This window comes from Lepisma saccharinum, chromosome 6 (assembly GCF_977018435.1).
Source record: "Lepisma saccharinum chromosome 6, izLepSacc3.1, whole genome shotgun sequence".
NCBI classification, from domain to species: domain Eukaryota; kingdom Metazoa; phylum Arthropoda; class Insecta; order Zygentoma; family Lepismatidae; genus Lepisma; species Lepisma saccharinum.
Window position 1 is genome coordinate 15,948,018 of NC_139234.1, and position 25,361 is coordinate 15,973,378.

The 25,361-nt window shown below is 37.9% G+C and overlaps 1 protein-coding gene across 1 annotated transcript; it reads right to left on the minus strand.

Moving 5' to 3' along the window:
• Positions 1–13,885: 13,885 nt before the first annotated feature.
• Positions 13,886–24,042, minus strand: LOC145988995 (uncharacterized). Its single transcript, XM_083124296.1, has 4 exons — positions 23,908–24,042; positions 18,283–18,765; positions 16,761–16,978; positions 13,886–13,932 (listed from the first exon to the last, which is right to left on the minus strand). The coding sequence occupies exons 1-4, from the start codon at positions 23,949–23,951 to the stop codon at positions 13,886–13,888; spliced, it is 792 nt and encodes a 263-aa protein (XP_082980422.1). The 5' UTR covers positions 23,952–24,042.
• Between the last annotated feature and the right edge of the window lie 1,319 nt (positions 24,043–25,361).

A 25,361-nucleotide genomic window follows, 5' to 3' on the forward strand; every position in this document is an offset into this window, starting at 1 on the left:
CCCAAATGAAAAACGTTCCTGCGCCACTGCATTTGAATCCTTTGTAAGCCTAGATGTTCTCATTTCAAAATCACTAGGTAAGTCACACTTCTTCCCCGATCTTGTCTTTATCAAATCCAGTCTCTTCAGTAAATTAATAACGTCGTCAACTTTCGTTAGGCCAGCACCTAATATCGTCTGTGCCGTAATCGATGGAAACTGATTAATCAAAATGTCTACGACTTCTGCACCTTTAGGACGTTCTACCAAATTATAATATGTTGAATAAGTGGCAAACGCCTCCATGCTCATACCGCTATTTTGATCATACTTTCTGTTCCTCAAATCTGACAACTGAGCCTGCGTCAATGAGTACGAGGTGTACTGGTTCAAAAACTCATGAACAAAATGTTTGTACGTCGTAAAGGAATCCACGTACGTATTGCATGTATCATCCTTTGGCTGGCTCTTGAAAACAATTCCGAATACATTCCAATCTCTGAACGTCTGGAATCTGAAGCAAATCCAAATGTGAAGTTAAGGTTTCGATAACCTTTCTTGGGCTAAATTCCTCGGGATTTCCAGAAAATTTAGGCAACATATTCAACTCATTCAATCGTACATACTTTCGTGGTTGTTCGATAGAAGTAGATGGTTTATTTGCATCAGAACCAATTATAGTAGCGTGCCTATGGTGCTTCGTGTTGTAATTAGGTTTAAATCGTTGGCCAGAAGATACTTGCGAATTATACCTAAGCTGTGCGTCAAGTTAACTTTGCAGCAGGGTTTCGCATATGTAGATCCAAACGTGCGTGCAGAATATAGTTCCACTGAGACGGGTTCCATTCCGACACAACTGCATACTTGCAACAAAACAGTTATATAATTTGTAATATACAGACAAAATGATACACCCATTAGCTGGTATGGACTTGATCGGTTGCAATCACTGTGCAGACGAACTTAGATCCGCAGATTCAACTGGGCAGTCGGTCCGGCGCAACCATAGCACCTGCACAGCGCTCATCAACGTGACGGACGACACGCCATGGACATTAAAGAAGTAACTATTCTTGTACTTCTGGACTTTAGTAAAGCTTTTCAGACTATTGACCACGACATCCTGCTATCGAAGCTAGCCTTCCTGTACAACTTCTCTGACCCAACCGTAGCTTGGTTCCGTTCGTATATTAATGAATGCCAACAATGTGTCTTCAACTCTGGTGAGAAATCGTCGTGGCGATCAATCAGCGCCGGTGTCCCCCAGGGAACCGTCCTCGGTCCACTCCTCTTCTCTCTGTACATTAATCATATTCCTGACGCACTCGAACACTGTAAATATCACATCTATGCAGATGATGTTCAACTGTATTTGTCCTTTCCTCCAAAGAATATTGAAAATTCAATTCGGGATATAAATTATGATCTGAACAAAATTAGTACTTGGTCAGCTAATCATGGGCTACTAATTAATCCTTCGAAAACCCAAACTATTATTATAGGTTCACAAAAAATCCTTTCCGCGTTTGAAATTTCGTCCCTCTTGGTCTTAGGGACAGCTATTAAATTAAGTAAAACAGCCAAAAATCTGGGCGTAATGTTTAATCAGCATCTCTCATGGTCAGATCACGTAAATTTAACTAGTAAGAGAGCCGTTGCTGCATTACACGCTCTTGTTCGGCTTAAACATTTTCTACCCGTTCGCATTAAAATCAAACTGGTGCAAGGACTTGTTTTTCCACACTTTACTGCGATTCTGTCTATTCCGAACTACCAGATGATCTCGAGTACAAAACACCTGCGTCCGCTTTATTTTCGATCTGAAATATAGGGACCATTTATCCGTTTTCTTTACAAAGCTAAATTGGCTCAAATTAATTGATCGGCGAAAGGTACACAACAATAGGGCAATCAGTTCAAAGGAACCGGCTTATCTCTCGAGCAGATTCTCAATGCTTTCCGAATCACACAGGCTTGACACCAGATCGCGAGGGAGAACTCAACTACTCATCCCCCTTCACAACTCAAATTTTTATTCAAAATCTTTCACCGTTTCTACTTCTCGTCTCTGGAACTCACTGCCCCTCGAAATCCGGAACTCATCTTCAGCATATGTCTTCAAGACGCAATTAAAACATTTTTTATTGAGTACAAATAGTTAGCACATTATATTTTAGTGATAAATTGAATACAGTTAAGCGCAGAAAACCCTTATTCACCTTAATATTTCAAATACCTGACTACTGTCATGAATATCTGATTGTGTGTGTGTGTTTTGTTGTATGCTCGTGAGTATTGGTTAGGTTTTTATTCCCGTATGTATTTTTTTCCTTATCCTTTTTTTTTTGTAATTTTATATTTCTCTTTATTTTAATATTTATCTTTCTATGTAATGGTTTAAATGTTGTTGTAAACATGGTTAAGTGGTAGAAAAGGCTACAAAGCCTTAACTTCGCCATGATAAACAAGACGCAATAAATAAATAAATAAACAGTGAAGCCCAGGAGCGAGTCTGAATACGTTGCAGAGCGCGTGGAATTAGTGATACCAGTGTTGCCCATCTCACTATTTTAACCCTACGTCTATCGTCCTATACAGCGGCGATATACCTCCTTACGGCAACAAGACCAAAATAAAACAGGGCGTTAGTGATTTGCCGTCAATGTGCGGACGAACTGTGTCCCGGGTGTTGAATGATTTGCGGTCCAGTTTAGGAGTAGGAAACGATTGTTGTTGTTGTTTGACGAGAAAAGAATCTCCGCGGTATTAAAATATATCGCCGTGAAAAGAAACATTAATTATTTGACGAGACGAGACATGCATGTGCATGTTTTGATGCGTTGTGCAGTTGGCAATACTGGCACGGAAGATTCTGAGCTCAGTTCTTGCATGGATTGATACATAAAACCTGATGCAAAGTTAGCTTGACGCGCGGCTTAGTTTTGTTTACTTCAGACATATCAGTCTGATCCATTACTAGATTGTGAAGTATTGTTTGGTGGATCAACATAACTAACATGTGAAGTTTTATGAGGCTTCTTTAATCGAGAATTTTGCACATTAACTGATGGAGTAGGAGCTGTCAAATTAGATTTAGGATTTCCTGTAGATTTGCATTTTCCTGACATATGCAATGGGTAAGATTTATCTTCTGAAGCACTGGAAGATGACAAGGATAACAATACAAGATGCTCTGGGTTACGTGAAACTTCAGTAATGGTGATATTGTTCCCTGCAGCTTTATGGATTGATGAAGAATTTGCCATCAGCAGTTTAACTGTTACATCACTTAATCTTGCTTCATAGATCTCAACATGTTGAATTAAACCTTCATTATTACTTTCCCTAATCTGGCTGATAACATTCCACTGCTCCTTTACCTGCAAATCCAATCCAGCAACACTATCTTCTAACTTACGAATGCTGTTAGTATTCGCTTCACCAGTTATACTCAACTGTTGGAAACTTTCGTTCAGCACTTTTAACTTCCGTCTGAAGTTGTCCCTTCATTTGATCATTGGCTAATTTGCAAGCTTCTGCAACCTATTCAATCTCCATTCACAGTAAGTTGCCCAACTCCTTAACATTGTTGTTCACATTTTCCATGCACTTCACATTTCTGCAAACTGCGCTTTCTGTAATTTCTCAATCTGTGTTAACTGCTCTTTCTGACATTTCTCAAGGTATGCCAACTGCTCTTTCTGAGATTTCTCAAGGTCTGCAAACTGTTCCTTCTGAGATTTCCCAAGGCCTGCAAACTGTTCCTTCGGAGATTCCCTTAATTCACTAAACTCTTTCCTTACGTTGTCATTCTATTCTTTCAATTCCCTAAACATGACCAATTTGAACATTAAAATCTGAAGTACCCGTAGGTAACGGTATAATAGGAACATTCTTCGTTGCCATTACACTAATATATATTCACAATAACAAAACGAAAATACCAAGTACACAAAGGAAAAAACACTAATAAGTCTACAAATTATAATTCTTCAGTGTAACCAAAGTTCCGTTTACTGGCCACCAATTTCTTGAACGTCACTTACACTTAATATAGTCTACACAGTACGCGAAGAATGAGCAGACTATTACTCAATTTAAAAATTGAGTTTCAAGTCCTCAGCGCTCAACTGGGTTCCATAACGCTATTATACTTACGTTGCAAGAATTAAACAATACAACTCAACTTCCTAATAATTATTTCAGTTTTAATCATTCGATACAAACTCATTTTGCAACTTTTGACACAAGACATTTTTAAATCAAGCCTCTTACATAACAAAAACGAATCGAAATCAACAACTTAAAACAAATATCGACATTGATACAGCGTTAATTTCAATGGTTCCCTGTTAATTTTATAAACTTGTACACAATAGAAATAAAGTAAATACTGTCATTTGTGGATGCAGAAGACAGTCACACTACCGACACACTTGAAATGTTAAGACAAGCCAATGGGGATGAGACTTTGTCGAAAGCACACATGTGCAGGTGGCACAAGACATTCAAAGGAGGAAGAGAAGACATGGAGGATGAACAATGCTAAAGGCATCCAAAAACGTCCAGAACTGCCAACCATGTGACTCAAGTGAAGTATGTTTTGGACTCAGACCAACGTTTGAGTGTGTGGTTAATCGCAGATACGGTGGGACTGCAAAATTTTACACAAAGGTGCTTGATCGGTTGAGAAAAAGAGTTGTGCGCGTCTGCCCAGAGATCGCAGACACCTGGTGTCCCCACCACGAACACATTCCATCTCACTCATTGCTGCAAGTGAGGGAATTTCTGGCCAAGAAAATTGTGGCAATGCTTTTCCAGCCTCCATACACCCAGTACCTGGCCCTGAACAGATTTTTTTTGTCGTTCCAGAGGATCAACTTTGGCCTGAAATGATACCATTTTGGGACTATTGAAAGGGTCCAAGCAGCCATAACAAGTGCTCTGAAAGGCATCCCTGCATGGCTACGAAGAGTGGCAGCAACATTGGAACCGCTGTATTGATGCTCAAGGATCCTACTTTGAAGAATATTGTATTTGAAATCAGATTCAATAAAACGATTTTTCCAGAATTAGTCTAATTTACTTTGGGATAGACCTTGTAGAATATTGTTTATGCCAACATTGCACCCCCCCCCCCACCAAAATTATCTTAAGTTAGCGCCTCTGACTCGTATAACTGTATGAATATTCAATTGCACAATTAGAATCACATAATAGTAGTTGTGTGTGCATCTTTGGCATATGAAGGGGTGAAAAAATGCTTGGTATTGTTTTCCTTTTTATGAAGAAATTATTTGTACTCACTTGTCGAGTGGAATATGAAGAGTTATATTCTTCTTACTAAACATAAACATTGCAATCTTGTGTAGCCCAGTGATTCTCAATCTTCAAAATACTTATTACAAGTGGAAATTTGAAGGTATTTTCACCGCCATGATACTATCTCCTCCCAGTCTGCAAATTTTTGGCTAAAAGTTGACCCAGGTTTCCACTTCTCAAGCCTGGTACCTGGAGGTCTGTGGTATGAACACATGGTTGTCACTTGTGAGAAAGAAAACGACAGTTGCAAGGAACATTCTAGTCTTTATTAAATCACAATTACAGTACAAAGAATAATACAAATTTCTACACCAGTGACTGACTTGATAACAATTACACTCAACAACCAACCTTAACTCCTAATAATTTTGTGCTAATTTCACATTATTAGATATTCGAAATTCTGATAGACATCTCTCATTGAAAAGAAAATTATTTCTGTTATGACTAATTACTTATTTCTCTGCCTTGCCATACAAACTGCATAAATGGCAACAATGTAGCATATTATCAGGGTTCTCATGGTGCTACATTGTTACTCACCATCAGCAGAATTTATCATCATCAAATCTCAGAGCATAAAGTTATTTTAACTGCATGTTTCATGTTTGGAAATTTTCAACAAGCTGATACATTTGAATATTCAACAGTCTTGCAGCAAGGGAATCTCACAGTATCAAAGATTAGTAAATAACTGGTGACACTAATTTTGTACGTGAATGTATTGTTCCCCTAAGTACACTCAAAAGGCTGGATGCCATCATGAATTACTGAATCAGAATTAGCCGATTTTTCATTGTGAATTTTCTGTTGCAGTGAGTACACTTAAAAGTCTCAATACCATGACAAATTAGTAATGAGAAGACATTTTGGATTTCCCATTCTGTAATGATAAGATCGTTACTGGATCCTTTTTGTGTTATATGTATAATAATTAATTTAATTAGACAAGCTGGTATATAGTTTCAAATATTTTGGTGATGTTAGTGGCATCTATACTGATGTGTATGCAACTTTTGTGAATTTTATGTATTCCTGTACGTTTGAATTCTTGGCTGTTGAGTTAGGCAGGTGTGTCGCTGGACAGCCGACCAGCGGAAAGTTTCCAGTAACAGGTTAAGTCAGAAGTGGGGCCTATAAATAGGAAGGAAACAGAACAGTGGGTCTCAGATGTTTGACGGAGTACTGCGATTAAAGAGGTATCTTCTTTTCTAAGGGGAGCAGTTGGGAGAGCTTTCATTTACTATGTGAAACGACGGGGATCTTAACTTTCTTTCTTCTAATACACACACTTGATATCTTCACACTATTTCAATAGTTTAATTCCTGTGGGAAACCGGGTACACAACACACACACATTCAGCCACTCTTTTAGGTACTGTAGCATTATTATTATTATTTTTTACTCATGAAGCCAGTGTCTACACGAGTCTCCACGCTCTCTACGGGATGAGGATTTTGTGAATAACGGCCAAGTTTTAAATTCTTATAAATAATTTATAATGAATAAACCTCAATATATCAAAAGGAAAATGGGCGTTATGATGATTTGAAGAAATACCTGTCTATTACTGATAGATTTCCACAGAACTACAGATACTGCATATTATTTGTCAAAGGGACAAAGTTTTAAAATGTATGGATGTGTATGTTGAAGGTCCGAGGTGTACTTAAATACACAATCTACATCTATACAATTCAAAGCTTTGTTTCAGTGAGTGTCACAATGCAGGATGCCATCATGAATTAATAAACATGAATTCAATTAACTTTTCTTTGTGAATGCTTTATTGAACTGAGTATATTCAGAAGGCAGAACACAATCATCAATTAGTAAATGAGACTTCAAATCTGACTTTCATTTGAAAGCTTTGTTACAGTGAGTACACACAAAAGCCAGAAGATCATCATATATTACTACATGAAAAGCCAATAGACTTTTGTTCTGTTGAATACCATCATGAATGAGCCTTCAAATCTATCTTTTGTTTGAAACCTTTGTTACAGTGAGTAAACTTAAATGGCCGTATCAGCATGAAGCAATAAATTAAAATGTTAATTTACTTTTCTCTGTGAATGCTTAATTGCACTGAGTACACTCAAAAGCCCGAAAATCATCAAGAATTAGGAAATGAGAAGAGAAATTAGTCTTTCGTTTGAAAGACCTGAGACAGTGAGGACACAAAAAAAGGCTGATTATCATCATGAATTACTAAATGGAAAGTTAAATGACTTTTGTTTGTGAATGTTTTGTTGTATTGACTTCACTCAAAAGATTGAACATCATAATGAATGGGTAAATGAGCAGTCAAACTAGATTTACATGTGATCATAAGAAATACTTTATTCTATTGAGTACACTCAAAAGGCAAAACACCATGATTAAGTAGTAAATGAGAGGTCAACTCTCTCTTTCGTTTGACAGCCTTGTTACAGTGGGTACACACGAAAGGCCGACGATCATTATGTATTACTAAATGAGAAGTCAAATCACTTTTCCTTCTGAATATTTTCTTGCATTGAGTACACTCAAAAGGTTGAAAATCATCATGAATTCGTAGATGAGAAACCAAATCTGTCTTTTTTTTGAAAGCTTTGTTACAGTGAGTACACACAAAAGGTCGATTGTCAGAATGAGTTAGTAAATGAGAAGTCAATCGACTTTTGTTTGGGAATGCTCTATTACATTGAGCACACTCAAAAGGCAGAACACCATCATGATTTAGTAAATGAGAGGTCAAATGTATCTTAAGTTTGAAAGCTTTGTTACAGTGAGTACAAACGAAAGGCAGATGATCATCATGTATTAATAAATGACAAGTTAAGTGAGATTTACTTCTGAATGCTTTATTACATTGAGAACACTCATAAGGCAGAACACCATCATGTTTTAGTAAATGAGAGGTCAAGTTTGTCTTTCGTTTGAAAGCTTTGTTACAGCGAGTGCACATGAAAGGACGATGATCACCATGTATTACTAAATGAGAAGTCAATTCAAATTTCGTTCTGAATGCTTTATTACATCGAGAACACTCATAAGGCAGAACACCATCATGATTTAGTAAATGAAGGGTCAAGTTTGTCTTTCGTTTGAAAGCCTTGTTGCAGTGAGTACACATGAAAGGCTGATGATCATCATGTATTACTAAATGAGAGGTTAAGTGAGCTTTCCTTCTGAATGTTTTCTTGCATTGAGTACACTCAAAAGGTAGAACACCATCATGATTTAGTAAATGAGAGTTCAAGTCTGTCTTTCGTTTGAAAGCTTTGTTACAGTGAGTACACTCAAAAGGTCGAAAATCATTATGACTTTGTAGATGAGGAATCAATTCTCTCTTTTGTTTGAAAGCTTTGTTACAGTGAGTACACACAAAAGGCCAATGGTCATCATGTATTACTAAATGAGAAGTCAATTCACTTTTCGTTCTGAATGCTTTATTACATTTAGAACACTCAAAATGCAGAACACCATCATGATTTAGTAAATGAGAGGTCAAGTTTGTCTTTCGTTTGAAAGTTTTGTTACAGTGAGTACACATGAAAGGACGATGATCATCATGTATTGCTAAATGAGAAGTCAATTCACTTTTCGTTCTGAATGCTTTACTACATTGAGAACAAGCAAAAGGCAGAACACCATCATGATATAGTAAATGAGAGGTCAAGTTTGTCTTTCGTTTGAAAGCCTTGTTACAGTGAGTACACACGAAAGGACATTGATCATCATGCATTACTAAATGAGAAGTTAAGTCTCTTTTTGTTCTGAATGTTTTCCTGCACTGAGAACACTCAAAAGGTCGAATATCCTCATGAATTTGTAGATGAGAAATCAATTTGCTTTTAAATGTGAATTCCTTTCTGCAGTGAATACAGATGAAAGACTTCTTGTAGTTGTTATTTTTCAGATGTTTATCCACATCTCTCTTCTTCTTGAATGCTCTACCACATTCATTATGATGTAGAAGTTGTTTGCTATCATGATTTAGCGTATTGGAGGTTAGGGAGGCAAGGGATTTTGTGCATTGAGTATTAACCAAAGGCGACACAGTATCATGAATTTCCAGATCTACATTCAAATTTACTTGTGTATTCAGTGCTTCATTGCATGGTATACAATTGAAGGGACCAAGATTCTCATGATGTTTGAAGTGATTGATGAAGAGAGATTTTTTTGTGAAGCGCCTGTTGCAGTTCTTACATTCAAATAAGCTAGTATCTTTTTGACACTTATTATTCCCATTTGAGTCTTTCCTCAGCCTGAACACCTGGTTCAAATGGCAACCTGTGCCTTTTCTCAAACAGGTAAAATTTATGATACTCTCCTTTGAATCCATTACTTTACTTTGCATAACTTTGTTAGTTCCTGGAGAAACATCTATATCATCTTCTGCATTCCTTATATCAGCACATTCTACTGTAATTTCCTCGTCAAAATTACTGGAATAAGAAAAATAATATCTGTGGCAGTTTTTATAGTATTAATGACATTATAACTTATAACGTACATTGTAAGATTTATAGTTCCACTTAAAAATTAAGCCTTATCTCAATAATACCTGTGTGTGGATTAGGTTATATTGAAAAAAAAAAAATTACACTTGTAGAATTTCAGAATTGAATAGTGCTCAAAACATGCCTTTTACTCCTTTAGAACAGCACAAAAAATCTCGGCTCAATTTCTTCTCTCCTTTAGTCTTTATTCCTCATTTGACATTTTCTGTGCTGGGTGAATAGTCTGATCAGTGGTGTAGCAACACATGGTGAGGCCTCCATCTGTTCTTTAAATTTGAAATCTCAAAGTGAATCGATACAAAATCTTCAGGGATACATAAGCAATTTATCATATTTAGATAACCTTATAATAAATTACTGATGAAAATGATATTTAATAATTTCATTCATTCTGAAAATGTATTTCTCTGTTTTCCGAAAGCTGAAATCTGAAGTTGCAGGATGGAAGAACTCCTAATATTTTCTATGTTCTCCTTGGGTTGAAAACAATGCAAGAATTTAAATCTGTTACCCTTGCTGTGTGGCAAATATTTAAGTATGGAGTGCGGCAAATATTTAAGTATGGAGTGCAAGTTATCGTGAATTTTTCGTAAACGTTTCACATGAGAAACATTACAATAATCATTCTTCTTTTCGGTCCCCTTAGGGTTAGGCCCATCTTCAAACAGAATGTTGTAATTTTATTGGTCACAAAAATTAACCCTTTCCATTTTTTTTCTCTCTTCTATATATTACATATTTCATATCAACCCCATGGGATGCAAGACCCCTTCAGGTATGAGGGGCCCTGGGCAGTCGTCCACTTTGTTACGCCACTGAGTCTGATGGCATGTGTGTGGTCAAACATATGCAAGCTATGCAATGCAGTGAATTATCAAGAGCTTTAAACATCACTTGTAACTTTCGTTTTTCCACACACACACACAGATATATATATATATATATATATAAATCAAAGAAGGAGAAAGGAAACACTCACCGGACAGTGGAAAAATTCAAAATTTTCGCTAACTTAGTAGCATCATCATTGTGAGACGGAACCAGAAGTTGGGGCCCTGCAGAGTTGCCAGGTCCCCATCGAAGAAGAAGTGGTGCGTAGAACGAAAAAAAAAAAAAAACACTCGTCACCAGGCTCGTCGAAAACTGTGAGTGTGTGGGATGGGTTGGGTTGGGAGGGAGAGTGGGAGGGATGGCTTGGGAGGGAGGGTGAGGTGGGGCATTACTGGGTGGCCTTGTTTAGGCCAGGTGGAATGGTTGCACTCATGGCCGATATATAGGCTCTCTCCCATGTTTTGCGAACAGAGGTGTTGGTTGGTTGGGGTAGGAGATGGATGATCACTACCCGGAAGCAGTCGTTGAAATGGATGTTGTGGTGGTTGGTGTGGATGGCGACAGTGAAGTCCACGTTGTGGGTGGAGGAGTGGTGGTTATTGATGCGGAGGTTGAGGGCCGTTGATGTTTCCCTCAGGCAAAAATCACTACAGATGTTGCAGGTGAGGATGTAGATCAGGTTTGAGGCGTGGCAGGTCCCTTTGGGATGGAGGGTAAATTTGCCAGTGCCCGTGCGCACCTGGAGGGTGTGAGAGGTAATGAGGATGGGGAAGGTTTCCCACCTAGGGTGGTTGCATTTATGGGCAGGGGGGTGTTGGTTGTGTGGGAAGGAGTGTTGTGGACCAGGATGTTTTGGAGGTTGGAGGTGCATTTGAAAACCACTCTGGGCTTGTCGGGAAATATGTTTTTGGTTTCAGGATCACTGTGGAGAATGGGGAGAAGAGAGTGTTGTCTGTGCCTGATTTTGTTGAGGTGGGGATGATCTTGGGTGATGAGTGTAGGTGGGTTGGTGGTAGTGGTGTCTGAGGCAGCTCGCGATATTTGTTTCGTGACCAGGATGGAGGGATATCCACGGTTGACCAGGGCTTGGTGTAGGCAGAGGTTATAATTCTGGCGGGAGGTGGGTGAAGTGTTCAGGTGCTGTCCCCTGAGGGCCAGAGAGACTGGAATGGCTTTTTTGGTGTGGAATGTGTGGGAGCTGGAGAAGTGTAGGTATTGCATGTGGTTGGTAGGTTTTATGTGGATAGAGGTAGTCAGGTGTCCTCCCTCGATGTGCACGTCCACATCCAGGAAGGTGATCAGGTTGGGGGTGAATTTTATGGAACGGAAGTGATTAAGTTGGTCCAGGAAAGCTGATAAGGAAGGTTCTTCATGTGTCCAGACCATGAAGATGTCGTCGATGAAGCAGAGCCAGAGGAGGGGTTGGGTATCCAAGAACTCTTGCTCAAGTTTGGCCATGAAGAGGTTTGCATAGGATGGAGCCATTCTGGTGTCCATGGCTGTACCTCAGATCTGTAGGAAATGTTGGTTCTCGAAGGTGAAATTGTTACATGTGAGGACAAGGTGGGCTAAGTGGGTCAGGAAGTTAGTGCTGGGGTTGTGAGGTTTAGGTCTGCTATTGAGGTAGAATTCTATGGAGCGGAGGCCATGGGCATGGGGTATGTTGGTGTAGAGGGAAGTGATGTCGATGGTGGCAAGGATGGTGTTTGGGGGCAATGGTGGAAGGGTGCTGATTTTCTGGAGGAAGTGGTTGGTGTCACAGAGGTAGGAGGGCAGAGCTTTCATAAGAGGCTGCAGATGGGAGTCAACAAAGGCTGAGATTCTTTCTTCTTTCTGTGGGCGAGTTGTTGTAGCTGGACACTATATATATATATATATATATATGAAAGAGGAGAGAGGAAACACTCACCAAATGCAGAAAAACTTCTAATTTTCGTAACGGCATGTCACATCATCGTCCACTCCTTGGCCCAATCCACCAACACCTCAGTATGCAAAAAATGGAAGCGGGCCTACATATCAGCCATGAGTCTAACCACACCCCCTGGCCTGAACAAGGCCACCCAGTAATGTCCCCCACATCCACCCCTCACCTTCAGCAACACCCTTTACCTCCCCCTACACCTTTCACCACTCACAGTTTTCAACAGCTTGGCGAAGGAACAACATGATTTATTCCTGAGTGACACTGTCTTACTTTTTTCTTTCTGGACCTGGCAACACTGCAGGCCATGCTGTCGCACTGTTAATGTAGCTTACTCCACGAACCTTTTTTCTACTCCTGATGATGTGACATGCTGTTATGAAAATTTGAAGTTTATCTGCATCTGGCAAGTCTTTCCTCTCTCCTCTTTCACTTTTTATTTACCCCTTGTGGCCCTCCTTCCTTTCATATAATGGATAAAAGCAAGGAGGGCCAAAAGGGCTAAGTAAAAATCAAAGAAGGTAAAAGGAAACACTCACCGGACAGTAGAAAAATTCAAAATTTTCGCTAATTTCATAGCATCATCAGTGTGAGGTGAGTGTTTCCTTTTACCTTCTTTGATTTATATATATATATATATATATATATATATATATATATATATATATATATATATATATATATATACACACACACACACACACATACATACATACATACTGTTCACAATTAAGTACCTCCCAATCTACGAGATCACTGGAAACCTGTTTGTACACTCTTTCTTTGTCCGCCCTATCTTAGAAACTATTAGAACAATTTGTGGAGTTTTAGACCTATAGAATAAGCCTGCAGTTTTTCAAAAAGATTTCCCAATTCTGAAAAATTATTAATTTTAAAATAAGGATTCAACCTGCTTATTCTTGAAGGCACAGATGCGACTTGGCACGATAACTATTAATGTTAACAAATAAATAGCTGTGAAGACTTAGGGATACTTTCGTTCAATGCCATAAAATGTTAACTTGCACCCAAATGCCCTTAGCACTGGCAAAAATTACATGTATAAAATAGTTTAAGCCATCAACACAGGATAATATACAGAAGATTTAGGCAGGAGAGATTGTGGAAAATTATGGTTTTGCACAGAACACAGGAGATATTTGGTCCCAGAGGGGTTACAGGTAAATATCTCCATAAAGATATTTGGTAAACAAGAGGTTGAACAAATTACACATACTTCATTCTAGAAAAGTAAATATGTAATTTAAAAAACTAATTTACTCTAGTCTAACATTAACTAAACACAGATGGGTGATTTCATCTCAGATCATACAGGTGCTGTCCACTTAAGATCATGAATTTTGCTGAAAAAAATATATGTTAAAGGACCACATGACACATGTCCAAAAATAAAATAATTTCCTTTCTGAAGGTTTTGTTACAGTATTACAAGCTTCCATCCACCTGTCCCACCAGCCCAAGACCGAAGTTTGAACACGTGCTGCATCATATGAGTGCGCACAAACGGTGCCAGGGATATCTGAATTTGAATTTAAAATTTTGGGTGCATCAGTACTTAGGCTATTTTGCACCCTTCACATTATACGGGGGTCAGCCCCTTTCATTACAAATAACAACTCTAACGTTGCATAACTAAAAATCTTAAAATTTTCTGACTTCTGTTAAAAGCTGAGGCTGTAACCAGGCACTCAGCACACACAAGGACAAAACACAGGACAATACAAAAAATTATACTGGCCATAGTGCCAGTCGCCAGAGCCTCGTTAGTCTTCAGTCCAGGGTGTACTATGTGGAAGTGAGGTTGACTTTTGGGCACCTACGTGGAAGGTACCCCTTACACCCCCAGGGATATCTGAGTACCTCCTAATGTATCCCTAAAAAATAAAAAAGATATATAGAAACTACCATTAAAATAATGAAAATAATATACAGAAGTAGAAAGTAAGGAGTTTAGTTTTATTTGAGATGACCCAGTCTCTCACCGACTGACTCTCTGACACACACACTCACTCTCTCTCTCTTTTTTCAAAGTAACGGGATATTGTTCACAATAATAATAAGTAATCACATAGTAAAGATGTCCTTATGAACTTTATCAATCACACAGAACATTAACTATCAAGTGATCAGATATTTTATGAAGTAATGAACATAAGAAAATATGGGGAAAAAAACCCTCAACCTACAGATTTATTTAATGAGAGGAATTCAGCTTATATTACCCATAAATACAAAGCTTTCTATTGTACTGTATATCATTTGTTCAAGTTCGATATTTTGTAACAATATTGATTTTCAATTGTTTACAAAAATTATTTAAATAACATAAATAGTTTCCGTGAAAAAAATATGACAACAAGGGTAACACTGGTCAAGATGGGACAATTTGTGCGCATCTATGCCCAGTGGTAGGAAAAAAAAGGTGAGTGCTGCGCAATCAACCAGCTGATAGACTAAAGATTTTAGTTCATTGAACTTTGCAGAAAAGACAGCAGTTCTTCTAAAAGGCAAACCAATACTTATCATAACAGAACTAAAAACCAAAATGAAATCATACGTAAGACATTTCAAACAAGTTACTCCAACTCCATAAAATAATTAACTGAACGTTCTTCCGGTGTCAATTTATGTTCTTTGTCTTGTTTGTCGTTTGTTACTGAGAAGGGAGTTTGGAAAGATTCGGGGTTTTGTGGCATTAACAACTTCCACATCATGAAAAACTGGATGTCATTCCTGTCAAATGTCATGAATTCACAAGAATTGATGTTCAACTCGATAAGCAATGTCTACTTGATCTACAAATACCTAGGTAAAGAGATGAAACAGGTTTCGAGAAAACATTACCTTCTTCTGTGATCACTCATCTATGGTTATTTTTTCTTGTGCATCAACAAAGTATTTTCTTTTTAATGTCTTATATTTACCTCAAAATTATTATTGCCATGTAATATAAATGTGTCTCAGATGTGCCATGTCTGGCAATTTGTAATATATGCATATATTTATTTTGTTCATTTAATCAGTGGATTGGGTGTCAAAACTAGGCTGCAAGAACTCAAGACTGGGAGGGCAAGAACAGTTTACTTTCTCTTGGTAGAGACCAAAGGTGGGCAAAAGTGTGGGGAGGACAACTGCCCCTCATACACCCCTAATCGCCACCACTGTAGGGGTTGAATTTTACTTGATTTACTGCTTTATATTACCACACACACAAACCCCTACCCCATATACAGGGTGTCCCAGAAATAGGTGGCATAACATCAGGAGCGTGTTCCTTACATGTCAACAATGAAAAAAGTTTATATGAACGTAGGTCCAGAAATGTGACCTATTCCCGTCCGATTTTTCACTGCACGCCACTGACGCTATGTACATACAAACAAGACAAGATTTCCAATGCAGATACAGGCATTAAAAAATAAAGAAAAACAGGATGAATCATTCAATTATTGCATAGCCGTGCACACCAGTGGCAACTTTATTTTTTACTTGGGACATGCTGTGTTTGTTGAATGTGCGTATCCACGTAATTGCTTAATTATATGTAGACATCAAAGGAAATGAGGAGGGACGATCGCTTTTTGCCCGTATGCTAATTGGTTCACACGAAAAAAGCGGGGCCGTAACACTTACCACTTTTTAGTAATTGCAAGACTAGTGATGATACCAGAGGGGGCATGAGGAGGAAAATGGCTCTCTCCCCCAACAATTGTTTTCACAACAATATTTTCCATCAGTGATTAAAACAGAACCCACTGAAAAGAAGAGTCACTTTAGCTTGTGTGTTTTCACTTTCATTCTGATAAACAAATGGTATGGTATTTGTGAAAAAAACTTGAGATTAAAATAATTGACAGTGAAATATAAAATATAGGCTTGATCCAATCTTATTTCCTGAGGAATCTAAACTGATTCCAATGAAAAGGAAAAGTTCAGTTCTTGTCTAGTATCGGATAACAGAGGTTGGCAAATCCTTCTTAATGTTTTCTATTGGCAACGCAGCAGGCAAGAAGGAAAAATGTTCACAAATGAGGAGTCCTTCAATCCCATCAACTAGGAAGGATTCCGTAAATGCGTGGGTAAAGAAGCAAATGGTGATCAAGGTCTGTTGTCAATTTTCCACTCACATTTTTGTGAAGGGAAAACAAAGACACCTCAGTCACACACTTACATTTTGTCCAAGCTCTAGGGAAAGCAGCATTTAGTGAGAATTGGTTTGGCAACAGTGCGCTTGTTCTTCGATCAACAGGATCAGCTGATGATTTAATCTCAACAGGGACTGCAAAAAATGTCTTCTTCCATTCCTGTCCATCAAGGGAGGTGTGACAAAGCAACCCATCATCCCCCCTCCTTCTTTGCTCCCTCCTCTCACAGGTCTGAATGAAACAGCTGTGAAAGCAAGGAAAAGGAGAGAGAGAAGTTGCCTGGCCAACAAAACATCCCTGTGGCAAATTTTATGACATGACACAGCTTAGAAAACAGTTTGGGCAAACAGAAGATCAACATGAATGTCCTATTATTTAACAACAACACAATAACATTTTAACCATACTTACACTATTATATGTAAACCAATGATTATTCTGGTCTCCGAATAATCATTGGTCCATTTTCTGGTATGATTTTAAATCATACCTATATTTATATTAAAAAATAATTACAAATAAAGAATAAAGAACAAAGATAAATGGGGTAATCCAGTAAATATTTTGAGTAACTGACGTTCTGGTATAATTTAAGGCACCAGGACAATAGCGCATACCTCCAAATGTATGCGGGTGGAGGAGGGCATTTTTTGGGGGTTCCCCCCTTATTCGTTATTATTTAATGCAGCTTTAGCTGGGGCATGGATGGCTCAACAAATTTAGCGGCAACATAAAATTCGGGTTCCACACTTTGTCCCGCACCGTGCCTTGCAGTATAAGGTGCAAGCTTTGGGTTCTGATTACAGATCACATACAGGTTCGAGTCTCCTGGGGAGAAATTGAAGCAACGTTTCTCCTATGATTTCAGCCTGTGTATGGGACCTGTGGCCACCACCCATCGTGAGGAAATTGGGGAGCTACAAATTATTAGCATAAACTGGTCATAGAAAACCTACAACAACAACAACTGGGGATTCATCATGCTGACCACACATCACCCCATACCTGTTTGGATGATCTGCCACCTCTGATGGAAGTGATTCCGGCAGCCAGTTGGTAGACCCTGGCCCGAAAAAGCAGTTGATTATGCCACAGGTTATTGTTAATGTTATTCATCCTTATATATAAATTGAGATTGTTCAGGACAAAATACATCAGTGATTAATGGTACACGCATAAAGTGCAATCATAAAAATAATTGAAATTCATTTTCAATAACTTAATATTAACACCGAGCACAGTTTATCATCACTGTAGTTATTTAATTTTAATATCGATAGGCCCTGAAAGTTGTACATCTTTTGTTTTTTATCTATCTATCTATATCTCTCTCTCTCTCTCTCTCTCTGTGGGTGTGTGTGTGTGTGTGTGTGTGTGTGTGTGTGTGTAAAGTCCACACATCCATGTAGGAGCTTTAATTCCTCACAAATTTTAGTCTTCATGCTACTTTTACGGCAACTGCACAAGTCTAGTGTAATTTAATCTTTAATATTATGCTAGTGCTAGTTTCTAACGTATGTGTGTGTGTGTGTTATATCAAAGACATACCTTGTACATGGAGCTTCAACATCATCTTCCGTTCCCAAATCTGAAAGTTGCATAGTTTCATCCGTGGTGAAAATTTCTTCACTCTTAATAGTAAGAACAAGAGCCTTATCTTTACATTCTCTGCTAGCTTCTTCCTCCACTACATCAGACTCAGATTTAATAGTGTATTGTAAGGTAGTTTCAGAAGTGAGTTTGTGTTCCGTATTGCAATTCATTGTATATTCCAGTACACTTTTTCCTCTATCATGTGCTAAGTACAAATGGTCTTCCGAAGTATCTTCCACATCCAAATCAAATTCCATTGACCAATTACTGAATGACGATGTAGGCTTCATACTTTCACCTTCTGCACTTGTTGCTGAAATTTCTTCAGCTGTATTTGACAGTTTGCAGATTGCTTTAACATTTCTATTTTCTGACGGAACAAAATGTTTCCTAGATGCCTCATCTTCAGATTTGATACTAGAATCTAGCAATTCGATACTAAAAATAGAAAGACATATATTTATAGATGAGCAAGAAAAATGTTATGAAAATGTTTAGGTGCTTATAAAAGCAATTCATATAATGAAACGAATTTTACTGGTATAAAAAGCAACCCTTGTATATTCTTGTCTGTTGTACATTTTGCAGTACAATTGGGTAGAAACGGTAGCCGTGGTAAGAATTCTTACTTGTTATGTGACTTGCTGAATCTTTTGTGGAAAATGGACAATGTATAATGACACACATTTCTGACATTTAAATAACAATTGCAGACATTCATATTGGTTCCTTTCCAAAGCATACTAAAATCGTGAAATGTATAACATCCTCTGGCTTTCAAGATATCTTCTGTTGATTAATTGACAATTTGTTTTGCATTCAACATGTTACACTTACAATGTACCCCAAGCATTTGAAAAAAAAATACACATACAGTGGGATCTCGATTTTACGTTTTTCAGTAGATCAAGCTGAAAAAGCTTAAAATACCGGAAAATGTAATATTGAGGAAAATTTTATTATACGTTGCGACCATCACGATTGAATGTATAATGCAGGAAAATGTAAAATCAGGGTTCCAGTATATTTTTTTAACAAAATTTCCACTAAATACAAGCTCTGACACTGACTGAGGCAGGGGAAAGCCTTCACTGTGAAGATTTTCAACAACCTAAATATGTCCTACACATGACTCCTGACTATTCACACATTGACTTCTTCAAATTATATTGTATTTTCCAAATTGGTGCAGTCTGAACTAACTATGTACACACATTGCAAGTAGATGTGTTTCATACATGAAGAAACTGCACACATTACATGAGAAGCTATGCCATGAGGAACTTCACGAAAACCTCATGAGCAATCAATAAATGCCCAACTTCTTTTCTGTGGTACATCACATTTATCCAATATATGGTAGTCCACATTCATGATAGTTTTATCACATTGTGTGAACAGCTACAGATCCACTACTCCTGTGCATTATCTTGCTTTCCGTTGAAATTACATTGTATTTTCCAAGTCTAGTTTAAAGTAACTATGCAAACACATTACAGGTAGCAGATTACTTTCAAGGAACAAAGCAGCCTCTCACTCTGTGCATGTCCTGCACAAACCAACTACTCATAAGAAACTTCACACACTTCCAACTGCATTTGCAAGCCTCATGCTTCAAGTTCCCATAACTTATGGAACGGACTCGCAGTCAACTACATGTCGTTCGTATCACAATAGGTTAAGATCTTTCAGTCTACGAATTTAGTCTGTATTTCTAGCAGTTTCTAAGAAATGGACAGGTATCGATTGTTGACTAGAAGACACAGATGGGCAAGCACATTTCTTTAAACCTATCAAATTCCACATTCATAGTGGGAGTGCTTTTGGATTGATTGACTGGTGTAGTTTATTTTACTTCGCTTTTCTGCCACTTTTGGCTAATTGCGAAGATGGGAATGAGTGATGATATGATGAAATTGACGAATGGACTCTCGCAAACACCCATGCCCAGACTGGGATTCAAACCGGGACCACTGGTGTCATAGTGCCATGTGCTAACAACTCCACCATGGGGGTCGGTGGAGTGCTTTTGGAAATATCAAAGGTTTAAAAATGCGTCTGCCAATGGCTAACTTTCAAATGCATGACTCCCCGGATAGATAGACGAGTCAAACAAAATAATTTGGCTTGTTAAATAGATATAAAAAAGGATAGTTAAAAATTGTACTTATGAATGTGAGTATATTGTTCCTCCTGTAGAACGACGTTTCATAGATTGACTATCTCTTTCTTCAGGTTCATAAAAAAACTAGGTACTTGACATAGTACTGCGTCTCTCAGAACACATTTTGGAAAGTGGGCATAGAATCGCAAAAAAAAGAGATAATTAGAAAAGAAGGGAGGAAGTTAGGAAGAAACGTGTATGAAACAGCGAATATCTGTAGAGGGGGGAAGAATAATCTTAATAGGGACGAAGGAAATTTGGAAGAAGGGTGGATCAATTTCCTCAAAAAATGGGACAAAGCCTGGAAGATTGAACCCAATATCGGTTTCCACGTCACTCCGGAAGTTATGCAAGCTGCACAGGAGGAACGTGAATTTACGCTAGATTTGTGACGTAATAAGGGGAAACGAGAAAATTAAGGGGAGGGGAAACACTCGTAGAGAATTGACCTACATGTGGATTAGGATGCACAGTTGGGTAGGAATGGCCGAACCTGCAAGTTGCATTGTTTTTCAAGCAGGTTTTTTAGATTTTTACCTTTTTTTAACTTTTTACCTGTGAATAGGTCTATTGTACAAGTTTTCTTAGGGAACGACATGCTTTTTACGTACTTCTAATAGCAAAAACATAATATTTTAAATGTATCCAAACCAACCCTTAACCACAATCCTCATATTACATTTTTGACGCAGTACTATGTCAAGTACCTAGTTTTTTTATGAACCTGAAGAAAGAGATAGTCAATCTCTGAAACGTCATTCTACAGGAGGAACAATATACTCACATTCGTAAGTACAATTTTTAACTTTCCTTTTTTATATTTTGGATTTGTGAGTAACATGCAACTAACCTACAATATGCACTTGTTAAATAGGGCCCCCAATTGAGCACTTATTTGGTAAATCTATTGGTGCCCATTTTTTGGCTTGAGGACTGTGATATTTTCTGAGGCATTGATAGCAGACAAGGACACTGAGAGAGAGTGCAGTGTGACATATCAGGGTGGCCACCCTACGACCATGATAAAATTCAATTATAATTCCCGGTTTTCAAGGCGAATTTTCCAAAAATTCAAGGGTATAAGCAGATGTTTTCTTTATTTCAACCTCACGTATTTCTGCCTCTCACCACACACACACACACACAAATATATTAACAAATATATTAGCGTCTGTGTGATTCCAACGTATTCAAAAATTCTAATTAAATTTAATCAAACTGTATATACTCTATGTGATCAAAAGTATCCGGACACAACGCGAAATGTGTGTTTATCATAGAGGGCGACACAGTACTGCCATCTACCGTGTGGAACACATAGTCAGTGAACTCAGTAGTCTGCAGACAGTGTGACACAGCAGTATGGGATGGTCTGAGGAACTCTCAGACTTTCAACATGGTCAGTTGGTTGGGTGCCACTTGTGTAGGAAGTCTGTGTGTGAGATTTCCACTCTCCAAAACATCCCTCTGTCCACTGTTTCCATTGTTATAGTGAAGGGATGTGTACAACCCAAAAGCGTGCAGGCCAACCTCCCATGTTGACCTCCGAGACCATCGAGTATTGAAGAGGGTCGTACAGCATTATCGTCAATCATCCACTGCCACCATCACACAGGAATTCCGAACTGCATCAGGATCTACTCCAAGCACCATGACTGTTTGGTGTGAGGTGCGGCAACTTGGTTTCCATGGCCGAGCAGCTGCCCATAACTCAAACATCACACAGACAAATGCCAAACGCCGCCTCGTGTGGTGCAAGGAGCGTCAAAACTGGACCATAGAACAGTGGAATACCGTTGTGTGGAGTGATGAATCACAGTACACAATGTGGCGATCCGATGGTAGGGTGTGGGTGTGGCGAATGCCTGGTGAATGACATCTACCAGCCTGTATAGTGCCGACAGTGAAATTCGGAGATGGCGGGGTTACAGTGTGGTCATGTTTCTCCTGGAGGGGGCTTGGCCCCCTTGTTGCTTTACATGGCAATGTCACGGCACAAGCTTACGTTGACATTTTAACAGATTTCATGCTGTCTACCGTCGAAGACCAGTTCGGGGATGACCATTGAGTCTTTCAACACAACCGAGCACCTGTCCATACTGAAGGGCTTGTGGGGGAGTGGTTTGACGACAACAACATCCCACTAATAGACTGGCCTGCGCAGAGTCCTGATTTGAATCCCATAGAACATCTCTGGGATGTTTTGGAATGTCGACTTCGTGCTAGACTACACAGATTCACATCAATAACTCATCTCATTTTGGCGCTCTGCGAGGAATGGGCTGCCATTCCTCAGGAAACCTTCCGGCACCTGATTGAAAGTATGCCTGTGAGAGTGGATGCTGTCATGAAGGCTAAGGGTGAGCCAACACTGTATTGACTGTCAGTGTTCCCGATGGAGGGTTGCCCAAACTTGTACTTTATTTTCAGGTGGGTGTCCGGATACTTCTGATCACATAGAGTATCTTTAAAATACTTATTTTGAAGTGTGGATTTTACATTGCTATTGTACATATTTCGACTCGAAATACATGAACTATAAACGCAAGTCACAAATGTTATGGGATATACTAATCTACGAAAAATTGTAAATTGTTTAAGAATTTTAAACTCAAATTTAACTAATCAACTTAAAAATCTTGCAACAATCTTTCATCTGTCAGATAGATTGTCTTCCAAAGAACATACCTATAAAAAAATAATAAAATGAACAGTTTGAGAGAATTCTGTTTTATCTTTATCTTACTTACTTTTCCCTCATCAATAAAAATAGAAGCTGATCGGTGAGGAACTTGCCTTAGTGCATTTATAAATACGTATTAATGAAATGGCATTTGGATTAATAAAAGTTGTAATTTTTCACATCTACGAAGAAAAATTCTCGCAGAATTCTTGGAGCCAATAATTCATGCATAATTCCCAGAATTCAAGGAATTCCCGGTGAGTAGCCACCCTGCGTATGCTTATGCCCACTGCAAAATTGAAATTTTATTCAATTCACAATTATTGCCTTAAAACATTTAATTCATTAAATGAAATATATTCCAAATTACGTTGCAAAATGTATGCTGGTTGTACTTAGAGATAAATTGTGTTGATTTTTATATAAATGTCAGAATTTCAGAAAGCCAAAATATATACCTATATGTGTGTGTGTGTGTGTGCTCAATGTTTAGAATTACTTGAATGCAATGGCACATTCTCCAAGTTAAATCTTGAGTATAACATTTGACACTTTGAAATTCTTCACTTAAATTTATGTATGAAGAATGTTACAAGGTAATAAAAGCCCAGTATAGTCAAAATATTTGAACAATTATTATTTTATTTTCTCTTTATACAAACAAATTGTGTTTTTGAAACAATTAAAAGTATTAAGTAGAACAATTAGTGAAGCCTTGATAGCAGTAACTTACCATTTATCTGAATCAGCAGTCTTAGCACAAGTTATCTTTGACATTTCGGTGAATAATTCATTTGCCAGATTTTAAATTTTTTTCTAAGATTTCAACATCTAACATCCCTGTATCTTCAGGATTCCTTTTAGGAAACTGAAACTAAAGTAGAAGAAATGAGTCACATTTACCCTACATATAGAAAAATAACCATATGTTACAGAATCCGCATAATACCATACAAATATATTTTTAATTTTTTTTTGTTAGTACAAATGGAGGTCCTTAGTTACATATAAGAATGAAGAAAATATATACTCTAACAAATAGTGAATTATTGCAAATAGCATAATTTCACCACATAATAATAGCACACAGTGCATTAATAATAAAAATTATCTTTATTAAAGCATGCACATTTCATCCTCTTGAGCATCTATTGCCAATAAGAGAGATAAGAAAATATATTTCATGAAAAATTATAATATTCAAAGTACAGCAATGTGATTTATTTTAAGACCAAGAGAATTGCAGGTCTTCACCATTCACAGTTATAATGATGTATTATAAATACTGTAAATTTTAATAAGCAGAAAACTTTCAAAACGAAGACTACCAAAGCAGAATTTTACTAGGAGAGGGTTGATGAGAGTACTGAATGACAATGACTTCTATGTTTTTTTTTTTTGTTTGTTTTTAAGGATTAATCGTAACATTCAGTCCACCCTAAAGAGCAAACACAAGAGAAATAACTCGAGATGTGATAATATTTAGAACTATGCTTTCACAATACACAAAAATGCAAACCAATAAACAAATTTAAATTTGTGTTCACACTTTCTTAAATGTACATGTGAAGGTGTATGATGTCCTCCATACAATATTATGCAGCATATACACATGGGGGACAAAATAATACGAACACCTGTGAAATTAGAGAAAAACTTTATTAATATGGGGTTGGACCACTTGTGACTGAAGTACACTCTGTATGCGACGTGGGATGGACGCATAGAGGTCATGCATAATGTTTAAGGGAATATGGAGCCATTCTTCCTCCAGAGCAGTCTCCAATTCCGAAAGTGTGGCTGGAGGCGGACTTCGAGCACACAGTTTGGACTCCAAATATCTCCACAAATGTTCAAACCCCTAGGTTTGAGTATCACAGAGAGCAATGTCTGTGTAATTTTAGTTTATTTATTTAGTACATACTATAGTTCAGTAGTTATATATACGAACTATGCATCCAGTGGATCTGTATGTGCTCCATCGTGCTGTACACACAGATGTATGTTCTCTTTGACATGTTGCGGAGCATCTGAGGAGTTATCTTTCGAAAGGCTTCCTTCACATTTTCGCGCAATTCTTCATCTCTCCTGTACAGACGATGAGAGACATGTGACTTCATTATTCCCCACAATGAGTTATCTAGTGTTGTAAGGTCCAGGCTTGGTGGGGTCCATTTCAATTGGGAT

What these genes read in the sequence shown, in the direction of transcription:
- LOC145988995 (XM_083124296.1), bottom strand. Translation starts at nt 23,951, where the DNA reads ATGTCAAAGATAACTTGTGCTAAGACTGCTGATTCAGATAAATG. An exon ending in ACTGCTGATTCAGATAAATG is followed by an intron (nt 18,766 to 23,907) that starts GTAAGTTACTGC and finishes TTCTATTTTTAG; the next exon opens with TATCGAATTGCTAGATTCTA. An exon ending in GTTGAAGCTCCATGTACAAG is followed by an intron (nt 16,979 to 18,282) that starts GTATGTCTTTGA and finishes TTGCTTTCACAG; the next exon opens with CTGTTTCATTCAGACCTGTG.